The sequence below is a fragment of the Mustela putorius genome, unplaced genomic scaffold (assembly GCF_011764305.1).
Source record: "Mustela putorius furo isolate JIRA1106 unplaced genomic scaffold, ASM1176430v1.1 tig00000460_pilon_pilon_pilon, whole genome shotgun sequence".
In the NCBI taxonomy this organism is placed as follows: Eukaryota; Metazoa; Chordata; class Mammalia; order Carnivora; family Mustelidae; genus Mustela; species Mustela putorius.
In genome coordinates, this window is record NW_025421389.1 from 16600592 (window position 1) to 16618571 (window position 17980).

Consider the following 17980-nt stretch of genomic DNA (forward strand, 5'->3'; position numbering starts at 1 on the left):
GGAAATCAGAGGAGGAAATGAACCAGGAGAGACTGGGAATCAAACTGAGGCTTCAGTGGGGGCAGGGGGCAGTTAGGTGAGCCTGGCGGAGGGTACCAAGGAGGGCAAGTATTGCATGGAGCACTGGGTGCAGTACATAAACAATTCATCTTGGAACACTGAAAAAATCAAATCAAATAAAAAAAAAAAATGCCTGACCAAGGTGATAGGCCTTCATACCCAGATCTCCTGAGCCACAAACACTTACTAGGCACCTGGCATCATCCTAGGTATTCAAGTCCATAAGGGTGAGTAAGAAAGGACCCTTGTCCCTGGGACATTATAATCAGGAAGAGCCAGACATGCATTTTTTTCCTTCTAACATAAGCCAAAGTGGCAAGACAGGGAAGAGTCAGGGACTCTTCTCTAGACTTGAGGGATCAAGAAAGGCTTCTTCGGCACAAGAAAGGATATGGCACTTGAGACTAGAGTGGGGATCTAAATAATGTGTTAAGAGTTAGCCAGGTACAGGGCACGGTCATAGGAGGGAAGAGAATGTTCCCAAGCAAAACAAAACAAAACAAACAAAAAACCAGTATAAACAAAGGTGTGAAGGCCTAAAACAGCACAGAATACACAAGAGCATTACAAGAAACTGTGTGTCACTGAAGCGTAACACACTAAAGCCTGTGCTTCTAAGATTGCTGTAACTGTCACGTTTCCCCAGTAACAGGAGCACTGAGACCGCCACCAGCCACTTGTAAGCCACTCACTGCAGGGGGGCCCAGGGGCCGTTCACTCAGCTCCCCTCTCTCCTATCTTTAAGACTTCCAACAAAGACTTTTTCATTCCTCTCCTGGTTACCTTGCTAACAAACAGTGCTTCCATAAGTCTAACCATTAATCTTACCTCCTACGCTCAGGTCTGGGTGAAGTCCTTGAGAAATGGATACGAAAAGAGGACGAAGGCTCTTTGGGCTCTCCGTGGCATTTCGGTCCTCGCCTGACACGTGGGAGCCCGTAACCTATGCTCTTTTCCCACCCTTACAGCCGGGTGGGGGGTCCTGCGGGCACCAGCAACCTTTGTCCACAAGCCAGCTCCCTGAGTGGCCATCCGTACGTTCTTCAGGACTCGGAGCAGAGCGGAATAGTTAGGCGGTGTCCCCGTGTTCCTCATTCAAGTTCACTTGTGTACCTTCAGCGTAACTATTCCTGCCACAGAGATTGCAAGGCCCGTGCCTGTCGCTCTGCACCTGAATCTCCACCTGCCAGAACAACAGCCGCTCCCTTCCCGCTCTCCAGCAAGTTCCACTGGCCCGGCTCATTCCCAATCAGATTCCCACTCAACCTCCCCACACCTGGACACATCACGTCCACTTTATCTTCTCCCCTAAGCCCAGCCCTGCCATGACCTGTCTCATCCAATGTTTGGCTGGAACTGTTTCAATGCCAGGACACTGGTTAATTTTTTCTTTTTATTGGACTGCCTGATACATTCCAGGGCACCTCAAACTAACAGAAAAAACTTTTAATTAGAAATTTAGAAAGCCAGTTTCAAACAAAACATTTGTTTGCTGGAGGCCTGCTTGGGCCATATGTCAGGATGAACTGCCAGTCTGTGGGATCCTGTCACCAGGCTCGGGTTTGAGTCCCAGCTCTGCCACCTGCCATGTGACACTGGCCTCTGGATCTCATTTTTCCATCTGGACAAATGAGAGATACCACAATCTCATCATAGGGCTGTGAACCCCAAATGAAGTAAGCTCAGTAAAATATTTCGTGCAGCTCCTGACACATCAGAAATGCTGTGTATTTAAGGCGCGTCTGTTCCTCTCTGCAATATGTGGGATAAAATCCTTGCCCGCTCTCCTCAGAGGATTTTGCGGACAAACTTCAAATGCTCCTGTGCCTTACTTCTCATTGTGGGGACCACATCTACCTGGGCTGTTCCCCTGAAGGCTGGACTCCCACCCCCCCCACCCCGCTGTATAAGTGATCATTTCCAGGGACGGTCTTAGCAATCTTCATCCTAAACAAGCCCCAGGGCAGATGGGATACTCTCAAACTTGAGAGGACCCCCAAGGACGAATCTTGAAAATATCCAGGAGTAAGTGACGCATCTGTCCCAGATGACAGAAACCTGCTTACAGCTCTTCGAGGGAATCGGCTTTTCAGGGTCTACTAGGTTAGTGAGCTCGTTGCAACAGAAAACATGGGTTGAGTTTGTCACAGAAACCGGCAATGGAGAAGAATCTAGAGCCGATGGGGAATGGGCATGGAGATGTAGGTCTCAAGGTAGGGCCACGACTCAGCATCTGAAGGAAGAGTGTCACCTTCTTTTGGTGTGGGGAGCCCGACCATGATCATCAGAGCCTACACCGACCATGTGACAGGCACCCTCCCTGGCTTTAGCGGCATCGAGGTAAAGCTGACTCTGATCTCTAGGGGTCCCCAATTCCCAGCAGACCACCATTCCGTGGGCCAGCTTTGCGCCTCCCATCCCCACGCCGACTCTGAGCTCTCGTCAGTAATCCTCCTCAGTTCTTTCTATCAGCACTGCAAATATCCAGGAGAATTAGCCAGCTCCACCTGGAATTTCCCCACAGCACATGCTCAAGTGCCTGAGACAGAGAGCCCACAGGTGTATTTGCCTAACACGAATATGAATTTACATGCTGCCTGCAAATGCCTCGGGTAAGTCTGTCCACCTAAACTGGTTCCCAGTTCTGGGTATGAGGACTCCCTGAAGCCGGCTGTTTTCCAGTTCCTCTCTGTACTCTTGGCTTGTCACTTAACCATATCTTCGAACCCTCATAAAACCACAGCACAGTGAGTGGGAAGGGCATATCCAAGGGGAGCTTCATAGAGGGGGAATGTGGCCCAAACCGCCAATCCCAGCAGAGCCCTAGATGCCCCTTGGATCCTTCTCCTTAGGGAGCAAAATACCATGTTAGAAAAAAACTAGATCTTCCCAATCCTGCTTCACTCCTTGTTATAACTTCCTGGAGCTCCTGATCTTAGCCCCTGCCCCGATCCCAACCCTTACCTAGGATGATAAACCCAGGCTCGGGTCCCCAAGGAATGACTGTGTGGACAAAGACAAGGAGGGGCTCATCCTGTCCAACCCTCTCCCTGGCGGGGGAAGCACGCGTCCAGAGAGAGGACAGAACTGTCCACCAAGGGGTTAACAGGCAGCAGGACACCCCAACGCCCAAGCACATAGGGCTCAACAGTGCGAGGTCAGAGACTCCCCCTCCTCCACCCTACTTTTTAGGATACTGGATGGGGAGGAAGTTCAAAAGACTGAGAGAAGTACTTCTGTTTCTCCTAAGAGGAGCTCCTCGTGACCATGTAGGGAACCCATCCTCTGTGGACCTATGGCGTGGAATCTAAACCCGGGGACAACTGTGCCACTCGCCTGGTTCCTTACTTTGTGGACCCAATGGGCCTTTGGTGGCAAACTGTGATTACGTGGTTGAAGAATGAGGCAGGCCAGGCGGCGACTAGGACACAGATGCTTTTTTGTTGGTGCTGTTTTCGTTTTGTTTGGTTTTGAATGGCGCAGACGTTCTCTTCCTAACTTAGGCTACAGCAGAGTCTCTGCCGGGTCCCAGCCCGGAATGCTTTGGCCCGGAAGTAGCAATCTGCTGCATTGCAGCAAAGGGCAGCAAAGGACAGGGCTCCCGGAACGCTGCCTTTCTACCCCTAACAAAGTTCACAACAATGGCAGTGGTGGAGTCCAACACAGAAGGGGCCTCCCTCACCTGCTGCAAGGGCAAGATTTTGACGGAGATGAACATCTCGTTCCCTCTCCTCTGTTTGGGGAACTTGCTGAAATCCCCTAGGGGCTTTCCAAGCTAGGCCTATAGGTGAAGGATACAGGGTGTTCGCAAACAGGTTCTGTCTGCAATCTGGAACCAAGAAGATAGAACTAGACGGTTGCCAGGTCAGACCGCTGGCCGAGAAAACTCGCAAAGGTAAGCCTGACCATTCTCCACCCTCGCTAACTACCCACGGGTCATCCACTCCCTGACCCACACACAGGGTCCACCCTGGCCCAGGCCTTGCCCTCTCTCTGCACTCTGCCCCTCATGAGTCCTCATCTCCATAGATACTGTACAGATAAAATTCAGGTCACTTCCTAGGACCAAGAGGCTCCACTTACCCCTTCCTCCTTCCCTATCTTGTTCAAGTAACTATGGAAAGTTTTTTTTTTTTTTAATTTGCTTACAAGGGAAATGAAAGGTGGCAGAGCCCATCCAAAAACATTTGCAGAACATTTAAAACCTGGAGACATTCTCAATAGAAATATACTAAAGCCTGGAAGGAATGACTTGGGGGGTGGCGGTGGGGGGGGAGTCCTAGCAGGGAACTCCAATTGTTAATTTATGAATCAAGCAGCTAATGTAAGGGCGAGGCCCATGGAAAGTCTTTGGCCAAAGAGAGAAAAAGCAGACCTTCAATTACCCTTCTACTGGTATTCTTGGTCCAGGGAGGTGATGGGTGGAGAGCGCGCCAGGGACTGGGTGAAACCTGTTTGCCTTGGCTACTCAAGCCAGAGAGAAGAGATCCTTGTCACATGGGCTGGAGCCTCCATCCATCCTACTCCCCCGCTCCCTGGCTTTCCTGCAGCTTCTGTTCAGCCCAGAGTTTGGAATTCAATCCAGGAACAGGCATGACAAACACTATTTTTCATTTCCATGGAGACCAAGGCCTGCAACAGAACCAGGACTCCATGCCCGAAATGCCAAAACAGCCTGACCCACTTTTCCCCCTTCCTGCAAAAACAAAATAAGTTTGTTTGGGTCTTGCAAGGAAGGGCTCCGGGAGAAGCCAGAGCTCCTGTTATCTCTTTGGACATGCTGAAGAGGAATGAATTAGAATAACCTTTGCAAACCCAGATGATGCTACAGAAACGGTCAGGCATGAACTGCTTTACCCTAAAAGCTCTCAGACCACCTGGAATCCATCCGGCATCCTTGTCCTAACCTTCTGGAGGGAGAGGTTCGCATCCCCTGAGATGTACTTAATGGCCAGCGATGCTACTCCTAGGATCCGAACTCAAGGGACTGACTTCCCCAACTTCCTCTTATACCACTTCCCCCCACCCCCAACCATCTCTGGCGTCCTAGGGCTTTTCTGTTCCTAAGACAAACCAAGTCTACCCCTGCTCGAGGACATTTGCACTTGCTGGTCCCTTCTGCCTAGAACTCTTTCAGAACTGAAGTTTTGGATTCTGGTTCCTTTCTAATCTTCAGAGTTCAAATGTCACCTCCCTAGAGCGGTCTGTCTTGGAAGGACCACTCGGCTGGGTCTAAGGTGGCGTCCCTGTCCTCAGGCAATCATTATCAGAGCCTGCCTTTCCCCCTTCCAGGCATTTAGGAGAACCTGAAATGGTCTGCTGTTAGTTTGTTGACTTTTTTTTTAAATTAAAGTGAACACTGTTGGGCAGGTATGGTGCCTGGGTCACTGGGGCCTCCAGCACCATGACTGGCACTTGGGACCACAGACTCACTGCACGAATAAAGGAATCAGCTCTTTTTAAAGCCATTCGATCCACTGTTCTGCCACTCTGTTAGACACTGCTTTTTCTCAAGCCTGCCCCGAGTCTGCCTTCTTATAACACCAGCCCACTGGTTCTTATTCCGACTTCTGGATCCAGGCAAACTGAAATCTGACATCACTTCCAGGTTCTCTGCTGGCCTGGCCCCTTTCCTGCAACATCAGGATATGTGTCTGAGTTTAAATTCTGAGCTGTTCTGTGCTTTTGAGAAAAATGGCTCTATCTTCCTGTGAGTCTGTGTGTCCCATCTCCCGAAGGATCACGACTTACCTTATTAGGGTGAGGGGTGGGATCTTAAAAAGCAAACAAACAAACAAAGCTAATTAGATAGTGCCTCCCCGAAGGAAATGTCTTCCTATAATTGCTCATTGAGTGGGGGGGTGGGGGGAGAGAAGCAGGAAGTGAATTTCCCAGGGAAGAAACCAAATCCTGTTTCTAATTTCCATCCTCTCCTCATGGCACAGACGGGGTGAGAATATCAGCCGTTGCATGCACGCCTTCAACTAGTTCCTTCCTGCATGGGGCTGGAAAGCGAAGCATTCAGGATGGAGCACAAGATGCTGAAATTCATCGCAGCAGCTTACTGGTGTGGAACCATTTCCTTTCCCCGAGATTATTCACTACAGGACAAACACCTACACTGGGAGACAGTCCTGCTGGGTTCGTGGGCAGCGCTGGCTGAATGGATCTGCAGTGACAGTCTGTCGTTTGGAAGGGACCATAGTGGTCTCGTAATCCAATCTACCACTCCCCCCAACCAAATGCAGGAATTCCCTCCATGACGCCCTGCCGACAGCCCCCCGAGCCCAGGCTTCGGATCTCCAGTGAGAAAGCACTCACTGGCTGGCTCGCACAGCTCCAGAGGGATTTTTAGCACCATAGTCCTTATTTCTCCACAATTCGTGGTCACCAGAATCCATCCAGCTGTCTCTGAACATCAGTCTTTGGAAAGTGAGCTAACTGTGCTGACTGGATGTCTGTGAACAAGCATTTCCTCACAAGCATTTCTTCAACACCTACTATGTGCCTCCAACCCTGAGAAACCAAAGGGCCCCAAAGAGCAGTGACTATGTCAGGGCTCTGTGCAGACACAGAAAGATTAAACACACATATCAGGGGCACCTGGGTGGCTCAGTGGGTTAAAGCCTCTGCCTTCGGCTCAGATCATGATCCCAGGGTCCTGAGATCAAGCCCTGCATCGGGCTCTCTGCTCAGCAGGGAGCCTGCTTCCTCCTCTCTTTCTGACTGCCTCTCTGCCTACTTGTGATCTCTGTCAAATATATAAATAAAATATTTTTTAAAAAATTAAAAAAAAATAAACACACATATCAAACATGATGATGGGTACACGGTAGAGACTTAACACTTTTAAATTTGACTATCAGTCTCAGCCAAATCTAAGTACAATCCCACCCAAAGTATTCCAGAAGCCTCAGTGCTCGTTAGAACAGGACCTTGTGAAAGCAGAAAGGTGCTAAGCCCATCCCAGGAAGCCCCCTTCCTTGAAAGAGATTTCCAGTCCACTGGGAGGCCACAAACCACTGGATCAAGGCAGGGAGGGGTTCAACTGAATAGAACTTCCTTTGCCCGTCAAGGGCCCCTCCCCCATCCTCTACAAGAGAAATGTTGTGGCTAAGCCTGAAAGGAACTTGAACACCATCCATGTATCCGTCATCCATCCCCCATCCATCCATCCATCCGATAAACAGCTGAGGAGACCACACTCCATGCCAGGTAACGTTCTAGGCATTAGGGATACAGGCTCTCCCTCTAAGGAACACACAATCGGTGGGAGAGAGACATGTAATGAACTAACACTATTACATGTCCGTCTCTCCCAACCCCGCGTGGTAAGAGCTACTTGGATTCAGTCAAAACTGCTCCCCTCACTACCTGCCAAGGGAGCCGGACAGCCCTGACTCAGCCCCTTCCCTATGTATGATCTGATGGCAAATGCTCCTCTCAGAGCTTCAGCTTGAATTATGCGAGAAGTGTGGAGGCCACCTGATCCCCACAGAGACATGACAGGAAGAGGACAACAAAGAGTGTCTCGAGGACACACTGTGAACTCCTGAGTGCAGCAGCTTCTCCACCTAGAGGGACTCAGCTCTCCATTCAGCGGAAGATGCAGAAACAACACCTGGGCACTTGGGGGTCCTTGTGAATGCAGCTTCCCCAGCCGTCCCTCTTCCCAGAGGCTGCTGCCATGCTGTCCGAAGAAAGCTCTGAGCTTGGTGGTCTGGCAGACGAGGGGTGTGTAGGGTGCAGAGCACGGAGGGTGAAGCAGCAGCATTTAGAACACCCTTCCCAACCACCCCCCTCCCCACTCCTCCCTACCCTCACTGTCAAAGCCAAGTGCAGCAAAACCTTTCCAGACCCCCGTGGATTCAAGTCCCGTTGGGATTTACTTTTCTGCTGGAGAGCAAACGGAAACAGGCTGAAGAACAACCATTACGTTAAAATCACAGGAATTTTAGAACAAAGGCGACTATAAGAGGTCAGCCAATATGCCTGGCTGGAAGCAGACAGACTTAAATCACTCGAGGGAGGCTTCGTCCTACTTGAAAATGTATTCCGGGTACAAAAGTCCAGGGCCCCCCTTTGGGATCCTTCTCACTGCCCTCTGCTACCATCAGGAAGTTCCCAATGATTAAAACAAAAGCCTGTTATAATGCATTTAATGCCACTTTCTCCATTTCAGCTTTCCAGGACTCCAGGTCAGTTCATTAACTAGAACCCTTCCTGTGTTCCTATCCTCCTATCTTTGGGCGGAATGATTCCAGTTCTTCAAACCTACTTTCAGAAGTTAAAAATCATTTGTCCTATGATCTCCCCACCAAATCTCTGTTTAGATTATGCCTCAAGTGGCGGAAAAGATACTTAATCGATGATGTGGTTCAGTTCACCTTTGGACAACTCTTTTTATTTTAAGCTCAAACTACTTCCTATGGCTTTCTACCAAAGGTCCTATTTTTTTACTTCCCTTGCAGACACAGAATAATCTAATTCCTTTTTAAATAATTAATTAATTTATGAATTTATGGGAGAGAGAGGGAGAAGGTATGCTAGCAGGTGGGTGCATGCAAGGGGAGGAGGGGTAGAGGGAGAGAGAGAGGATCTCAAGCAGACTCCCTACTGAGAGCAGAGACCGACTCAGGCTTGATCCCATGACCCTGACATCAGGATCTGAGCCAAAATCAAGAGTCAGACGCTTAGCTGACAGAGCCAGCCAGGTCCCCATAATTCTTCTATGTGCAATTTATACAGTTTGCACGATCCCTCAGCGCTTTCTCCTCCAGATCTGCCAGTCCCTCCGACACTGCTCGCACAGCCTGGCTATGGACCCCGCGGCCACAGGGCTCACTCTCCTCTGAATTAATCCCAGTTCATCCCAATCCCCCTCATATTCTCAAACCCAGAAATGTAATCCCACAGAGAAGCGCTCTGATGAGCTCAGAATAGAGCAGAACCACCACCCCATGTGCTTTTGGAAATCAGAATGCAAACTTATATTTTTGGAATCATCTCCTGAATCAGGAGATTCTGGAATTAGTCACTGTTCTCTTATGAGTCTGGCTACAGCCTATAGGCTAAGGAGAACGTATGCATGTGCACCGTACATATGCACAGCCTACAAGGAACACCTCCACCTTCACCGGACAAACCCAAGTTCGGTGAGATGATGAAAAATCCATCCAGTTCTCACCCCGTCTCAGGTTATATCACAATTCTGAATGTTTATGTATTTCCAGGCCAGATGCAAAACCACAGACATCACAGAGATTTCTCTTATCTGGAGATGTCAAGTCCTTAACAAATGTTTTCTCTCCTCCTGGTCCACAAACATTGGTTCCTTGGACCCTCATAGCTTGACTCCCAGATAAGCTGAGGTTTTGCCGAACTGGCCGAGAGCAGTTCTAAGGTCATTAGGAAAACTGAGTCCAGCCCTGTCTGGTCCATTACCAGGAACCGAAGGGTGCTTGTGTGCAAACACACATGTAGTGAGGGCTGCCTGCTCCCTTCAGACCTTTCTAAGGAAGTCTCAGGTGATCAGGACCTTCCAGTCTGTCTAGTTCAGGTCCAGCAAACTATGACCTAGACAGGCCAAATCCAGCCCACCATCAGTTTTTTTTATGCCCCACAAGCTAAAAACAGTTTTTACATTTTTAAATGGTTGGGGAAGAAAAGAAGAGTATCTTGTGACATGTGAAAATTATATGCAATGGAATTTTCAGAGTCCCTAAATAAAGTTTTATTGAGAACTCAGCCACGTGCACTCTTTCACAGACTGTGTCTGCGGCTGCTTCTGCTGGACAAAGCAGACTTGAGTCGCTTCAACAGAGAACAGCATGGGCCACGGGGCTGAAAATATTTATTACTTGGCTCTTTCCAAAAACAGTTGGCCAACCCTTGGCCTGACCATGTATGACCTTGAAAAGGGTCTTTCCTGTGATCCTGCTTCTCTTCTGTCAAGGTGGGAAAGGGGGTGTCTGAGTCCCACAGACAAAGAACCTGTGCTTGATGACTTCACAAGTGGAGGGAAAAGGTCTCAGGTGTGCTCCCACCTGCAGAAGAGAAGCAAAGACCTGGAAAGAGAGGAGGTTTCTTCTAGGTAGCATACAAAAGCTCCCTTTCCTTCGTTCTTTCCCAGTGGGGTACTACTTTCCATGGCCTTGACACGGACACGCTTCTGCCATGGGCAGCTCCCCTTTCAAAACATCCCATTCTCCTTTCCCTTCGTTCAAGGTCAGCTTTTTCAAGCGTGGTCCTAAACTTCTCTCACCCGTGGAGTGCCACTCAAGGCTAGCTGGGGGGAGAGGGAAGGCAGGAAGCAGAGGAGGAAGAGGGTGTCCATGGAAGCGCAGTCTGCTAGCAAGTGTCAGAGAAGGTCAAGAGACAAAGTCCCCTCTCCCCAGCTCTGGGTGAGAGCTTGGCTGAGTCCCAGGGAGACAGAGAGCTTCAAGGCTCTCTGTCTAAATCAAGCAAATAACTAACAATGCAAGGAGGTGTGGGGGCGTAAGGATCAGCCACTGGGTATCTATTTTCTGAAAACACATGGCAAATCTCTGAGCCAAATGCAGGCTAAGCCAAAGAATAAACAAATCCCTTTATTTCCCTGAGACAGGAGCTAGCAACTTCCCCTCTGGTCCTCTCCTTCCGCCAGCCAGATCCAGCCGTCCCAGGGTCCTCTCCCTGTGGGAAAAGCAGCATCTGTTCCTATCTGAGAGGGTGGCCTGCCTTGTAACCCTCCTGCCTCCTTTCCCTTGCTAACCACTGCTCTGGTCACCGAGCCCCCACCAGGGGCACCGCGGAGCTAAGTTGGTGGGTGGGGAACAGGAGCACATGGCCAGTCCACACCTCCCCCCGAGGCTCAGGCCAGGTCTCCATGACGCACCGCTAATTCAGTTCACTGGCCTCTGTTCTCCAAGTCATGGGACCCTGAATAAGTCCTGCTGGCCAAGGGGACCCCTGTGTCCAGCCCACCCCCGCCCTCCAGCCGACCAGGGCCCACCCTTCAGTGCTCCGAAGGTCTGCGGAAGCAGGGCTACTATGAAGCAGGGCAGGAAGGGGGTCGAAAAGAAAAAAGCCAGGGAGGGAAAGAACATCTCTGCAGCATGATGTCACACCGGCTGCTTTCGGATCCCCCAACACAGAACAGAGGCAAACAACATGGACTCCGGATTTTACTGTCGTGGAAGGTTTGTGTTCTCAGCAGCTCTGAGCAGCCTGCGCCAGCTGGAAAAAGCACACGGCCAGACAGACAGGTCCTCCTCCTTACAAGCCCCCAGGGCCTCGACCAGACCACCCCACCCCCAACCAGAGGTGGGGGGAGAGTCACCCCTCCAAAAAAAAAAAAAATGCCCAGAGGAGACAAAGATAGACTGACACATACACACACACAAGCGTCAGTGAGCACTAACCTGGAAGCCATTAGGAACGGTAGTAGAGTGCAGTGCAGTGCGGAGGAACTCATTCATTCATGCATTGGGCAGTGGGGGGGCAGGGGCGGGGAGCGGGGGCCCTGAGGACGGCGGAGGGCACTCACCTCCATGCCCACCCCACAGCCCTGGTTCTAGCGGGGAAGGGAGTGGGGGCGGGGCGCTCATGAGCTCTGGGAGCTGCCTTGCTCTGCTGTTTCGCACGGCTCTGGAACTGTCAGCATGACCCCCCTTAGTTCCTGCCCCTCCCCCGGCGGCTGTTACTTGGTGTGGTCGCGCAGCCTACAGAAGTCCCCCTCTCCCTCGCCCTGGCTCCCTTTCTCTCTCTCTCTCTCTCTCTCTCTCTCAGACAGCTGTTCTCCGGTCCCTGCACGCGTGCGCGTACACTCAGCCACGCACCCCTGTGCGCGCGAGCGTGCGCGCGCAAGCACACACACACACACACACACACACCCTGCCGCCTGCCACTTTACATAACGGAACTCTCTGGTGCAGTCAGCTTGCCAGCTCTCCATTATTCATGCCGGGCTGGAGGACAGAGCCGCCTGGGGGGGGGCGAGCATGATTTCCTCTTCATCCTCCCCATCCGACAGAACACAAGAGGATGCTCCAGGAGATTCTGCGCCCTTGGCCGCCACCAATTATTTCCCAGGTGTTGCCTATTAGGTCAACCTGTATCAAGGAGGGGACGCTCAGTCAAAACACAGGCGCCTGGCTCAAAACAGAGCCTTGCCTCTCTCAAAGGATGACAGCTGTGCTCCCAGACTGAGCCCTGGGAACAGAGGAGGGGAGGAAGGCAGTGCTGGAGGCCACAATCCATGCGAGAAAATGGCTGAGGACCTCTTCAGGGTAGCCTCTCCCAGAATTCCATGATGGAGGGCTGATGCTTGCAGCCACGGAAAATAACGCCCTCGCGACAAAGGAGGCTCCTCTGAGTCTTCAAAGTCCTCAGCTGTGCCTTAAGAAGGTTTCTTCCTCCTGTCCATTCACCGAAATGCAGTGATTTCAGGGCTACTGAAACAGCCCCTAGCAAGTGTTTTTTCAGAACAGAGGCAGTCTCTTCAACAAGGGTATCAGTGAATATTGTGAAAGTCATCCATGGCTCAAAAAGCACTTTCCCCCTCAAATCAAACTCATCTGATTTCTACAACACTCTTCTATACAGGCCTCACTACGACCACATCTAACATAAGGATGCTGAGCAGCCCTGGAAAGTAGAGGTTCCCACAGCAAGAAAGGCTGAGCTGGGAATCCAGACCACTGGGCTGGAAACCTCACGAAAATCAACTAGCCAATGCCCCAGGCATGCCCATGAGCCTCTGCAGTTATCACTGCTGTCCTCTGATGGGAGTAGCAGGGGAAGCCCGACCGTGAGCCCAAACAAACAACAAAAAGAATGATGATGGTCAGCTCAGTGTTTCACCAACTTTAGTCCCCCTAGGATCTTGTTAAACCACAGGTTCTGAAGTGGGAGGTCTCAGGGAGGGCCCAACGGTTGGTCTTTCTCCGAGACCCCCCCACGGGATGCCCATGTTGCCATTCCAAGGGCCACACTTTGAGGAACAAAGGGTTGGTTTATGCATTCTCACCCTTAGGATGTTCCTGAAGGACAAAGTCTTGTCTGTCTGCACAGGATAATGAGCTGAAGGTGAATACTAATTATAATCCATTGATGTCACCTTTGTCCTGGTCACCAGACCCACTCTGGGAGCTAATACTTCTCAGGCATCTGTTGGCAAAACATCTCACTCTGGGATTGCCAAGCCTTATAGGCTCAGCATTAAAGGTCTTTCCAGGATTGTTTCTGTCTGCAGCTTGTTGATAAAAGAACAGCCTCGTGGTATCCAGGAAGCACAGAGGTTGAGTGTCCGGACTTCACTGACCATGAACCTAAAGGAAGTTCAGCTCCAAAGAATGGTGTGCTGGAGATGTCCTGGGACACGTGCTCTGCCAACTCCACCCACCCCTACCTGCCTGGCTCACATCCTACTTCTTCTGAAATACCTTCCTCCCTCTGGACTGCCCCACTCCTTCCCCTCTTTGTTACTCCACAGAAAGAGCCTGCACTTTGGTGTTGAACTGGCACGCAAAGCTAAGTTTTGCTGCTTTCTGGCTTTGTGACCCTGTGTAAGTTCACGTACCCCCATCTCAGACTCGGCTTCTTCATCTGAAAAAGCCAACAGTTTCTCTTTCCTCTTGTACAGAGGGGGTGGGGGGGGACAACAATGCAATAAAACAAATGCATGGAAAAGCACCCAAGAAAAGCTAGTACCTCCCCCACCCCTGCCATTATAAACAACCATACACAATCTGGAACCAAACTGAAGGTTCTGTTGTTCGCTCTGTTGGCTTTCTCTAAGAAGATTCTAGGCTACTTCTTTCATGTCCTTCCAACACGTAGGAGTACTGGGTACAGCCCAGGTGTTCAGTAAATGTCCTTGTACTGATTGTCCCGTCCTCTATTAAGACAAAGACAAAGGGGTTGGTGGAGTCAACCAGCCAGTGCTCTCGTCTTGGTTCCCCCACTCACCTACTACGTGACTTTGGACAAATTGGACTCACTTTTGGGGGGCTTTCCTACTTGGAATACAAAATGCACAAATTCATCTTTCTTCTGAAACACTTCTACGTCCCTCTATTGTGTTAGGAGCTTCAAGGTTGAGATTAATCAATGTGGTTAAAAGGGCAGGCTAACAGGTGGGATGATCCTGGCTTCACATGGGGCTTCTCTTCTCAGTGACTGATTCTGTGACCTTTGGAAAGTCGGTGTCACTAAGCTTCAGGCTTCCTCGTCTTGAGTCAAAAAGCAACAGAATCTTCCTGACTGTAGGAGGATTAAGTGAGGTGAATACATTCACTGTATCTAACACAACACCAGTCTGATAAATAAAAATATTATCACCAATATTGGTTAGAAACAATAGCTATTAAAACAAACAGTGAAAGACCTACTTCTGAAACCTTCACCTAAGTCTGGACCTAAGAAAAATCTCAGTGTCTGGGGCACCAGGGTGGCTCGGCTGGTTATGAGTTTGCCTTCAGCTCAGGTCAGGATCCCTGCGTCCTAAGATCAAGCTCCATGTCAGGCTCTCTGCTTAGTAGAGAGTCTACTTCTCCTTCTCTCTCTGCTCTCCCATGCTCGGTGTTCTCTGTCTCTCTCTCAGTCAAATAAATGAATAAATAAATAAAATCTTTTAAAAAAGAAGAAGAAGAAGAAGGGGCGCCTGGGTGGCTCAGTGGGTTAAAGCCTCTGCCTTCGGTTCAGGTCATGATCCCAGGGTCCTGGGATCGAGCCCCACATCAGGCTCTCTGCTCGGCAGACAGCCTATTTCCTCCTCTCTCTCTGCCCGTCTCTCTGCCTACTTGTGATCTCTGTCTGTCAAATAAATAAAAAATCTTTAAAAAAAAGAAAAAAGAAAAAGAAAAAAGAAATATCTCAGTTCCTTAAGCTGCATGTGTATATACACGTTATTTCCCACCCTCACCACCCCCATCACGAAATCTTCTCTGCCAGCCCCCTCCCCAGTTGGACCTCATTAAATAATAGGGAAGTCACAGAGCAGGCAAATCAGAGAATCTGGACCATGTCTGCTCTTAAATCGTAAGCCTTTCTTTAACGATTAGAAGCTCCTTACTTGGGGCGCCTGGGTGGCTCAGTTGCTTAAGCGTTTGCCTTCAGCTCAGGTCATGATTCCAGAGTCTTGGGTTCAAGCCCCACATCAGCCTCTGCGGTCAGCGAGGAACCTGTTTCTCCCTCTCCCTGCTTGTACTCTCTCTCTGTGTCGAATAAATAAGTAAAATCTTCAACAACAACAACAACAACAAAAAAAGAAGCAGTAGCAGCTCCTCACTTGAGCTACTTAAAACCAAAATGATCCTGATAAAAAAACAGAAACAGTATCTTCTATGTGCGATGCAACTTGCTACTAATGTGAATGACCTCTTTAATTCCTGCCCACAATGTTATAAAACAGGGGCTTATCATCCCCATTTTTTCTGATGGGTTAACTAAGAGGTAGGGGGCTGGCTAACTTTCCAGTAGTATTTAATTTATAAGGAGCAGAACGCGTATCCAAAACCCTGGCTGCCTTCCCTGCCTTCCCCAAGTCCCACTTTTAACCACTGCATCACCCGTGAAGAACGAAGGTGCTACTGACGTCATCAGGAGGCCAGGGGCCTTCCAGTGCTAACCGTGTTTAACAGATTTGCACTGCTCCCTCAGACTCCCTGGAAGTCCCCGCACAAACTCTGCCCAGGCTCCTGAGTCTAGGAGATCCAAGACCTGTGACCCTAACGGAGCAAACTACATTTCTGCAGATTCAATGTACCCGCCCCTCCCCTTGGTCCCACTGCCCACCCCTCCCTGCCCCCCATCCCCGGCCCCAACTCAACACCGACCTTTTCACAGCTGAGCTATTTGTCACCTAAATTCCCAAACTGCTTTTCTGTAAATGAATTTAGGAAATGGAGGTAAAAGTAGGTATCTTTTTCTGAATTAAACCTTTCCCTTAGAGATATGGAAAACTGACATTGGTTTCTATTTTTGAAAGGAAAAGAGGTTTTTTGAGTCCTGTGCAGTATCAAAAGCACTTTCTAAAGAGCGCCCTGGAGGACTTAGGGGAGAAGAAGAAGTTAAGGTACACCTGCAAATCCACTCCAGTCCCACTCAACCCACTCCTGTCTGATCACATTCTATAGAAAGAAGGTTGGTGTCCACAGAGCATCTTTCTCGCCTCAAGTATTTAGTAACTGCTGGGTACAAGAATGGGGGACAAAGGATAAGGTCTTATTATAGCTTTGAATCCTATTCCCAGCCCAACGAGAAAGCAAAAAGCTTTTTTTACATACTACATCCTTCCAAACATTTTAACTACATCTGAATTTCTTGAGTGATAGGCAAAAGTGAACCTGACGGGGTGCCAGGTGGCTTCAGTGGGTTAAGCCTCTTTCTGCCTTCAGCTCAGGTCATGATCCCAGGGTCCTGGGATCGAGCCCCGAATCGGGCTCTCTGCTCAGCAGGGAGCCTGTTTCCTCCTCTCTCTCTGCCTGCCTCTCTGCCTACTTGCAGTCTCTCTCTCTGTCAGATAAATACATAAAGTCTTTTTTTTTTTTAAAGTAAACCTGACTGTATTACTATTATCATCCAAAACACAGGTGCTTTTATGCAGCATAAACATCTAGGAGATTCCTGAAGTGTCTGGCAAGTCAAGGAAAGAAAAGGAACAGAGATCTAGTATTTACTGAGACTCAACCATGTGTTAGCCCCATATTTTATTTCCTTATAAAATTTTTCTTTAATCTGGTGAGAAAACTAAGCATAGAAGCCAATCCTTACCCAGGGGCACACAAGTACTTCTAAAATCTACCTTTTGGGGTATCTGGGTGGTTCAGTTGGTTAGGCGTCTGCCTTCAGCTCAGGTCATGATCCCTGGGTCATGGGAGGGAGTCTGCTTCTCCCTCTGCCTCTGCTGGTCCCCCTGCTTGAGCTTGCACTCTCTCTCTAAGTCAAATAACTAAAATCTTTATAAAATAAAAATAAATAAAATAAAATCTACATCCTCACTGTACCATGCTACTTTCATAAATAAATACCTATGACATAAAGGCACTTCAGAAAGTTCCTGTATTTAACCATGACCAGTCACAATCATAATTTTGTATTTAATCCTTGAAATGACACTGCAAGGTAAAGTCCCACTGTTCCTGCTCAGGCCAGTGATCCACTTATGTCTGCTCAGGTCCAAATCCAGCCTTCTCTGCCTTGTCTCACAATGCTGGAGCTGTACCCTGTCGACTTCCACCAGCCCCCTAAGAAGTCTCACTGCCCCCCACCCTCCCAGGGAGAATTTCCAGCTTACCCACCCCCGCCTGCAGCACCTCGGGAAGCTTCTGGGCCACACACGGGGCCAGAACCACACCCTCTCCAAAGAACTCTGGATCTGGGCCTTGGGTGGCGACCACCCCGTGTTCCTCTGCTGGAAGCTCTGCCCTAATCTAAAGATGGAGGCTGGTCCCTACATGTTATTCCCATATGCTTTAGAGCCCTCTGCTACTTGTTACTTGTTAGTGGTTCTTTTTTTTCCCCCCCCCAAAGATTTTATAGAGCCCTCTGCTACTTGTTACTTGTTAGTGGTTCTTTTTCCCCCCCCCCCAAATATTTTATTTATTTATTTATTTGACAGAGCGAGAAATCAGAAGTAGGCAGAGCAGCAAGCGGTGGGTGGGGGGGAGCAGGCTCCCCACTGAGCAGAAAGCCCGATGTGGGGCTCAATCCCAGGACCAAGAGATCATGACCTGAGCTGAAGGCAGAGGCTTAAACCACTGAGCCATCCAGGTGCCCCTTGTTAGTGATTCTTAACATTAAATCCTCCCTGTCCGCTCACTGATGTGCTTCTGTCTCCTGACTGGACACTCACTCACGGACTGCACAGCAGTGAGCGAACAACGGCAGCAGCCCCAACCCTCAAGGCACACGGTAATAACAAGATGGTCAGAAGCAT

The 17980-nt window shown here is 49.5% G+C and overlaps 1 protein-coding gene across 13 annotated transcripts in view; it reads right to left on the minus strand.

The window, feature by feature from the left end:
- GRAMD1B (GRAM domain containing 1B) overlaps window positions 1–17980 on the minus strand; it is a 241909-nt gene that overhangs the window by 50820 nt on the left and 173109 nt on the right. The window contains exon 1 of one of the 13 annotated variants that reach the window (XM_045080419.1): window positions 11588–14530. The exons of 11 other annotated variants lie outside the window; for them this stretch is intronic. Coding sequence is in view for 1 of the 2 variants with exons in the window: in XM_045080417.1 (XP_044936352.1) it covers window positions 11463–11515 (53 nt within the window). In the remaining variant the exon portion in view is untranslated. One more of the 13 variants, XM_045080417.1, reaches the window with a different exon arrangement.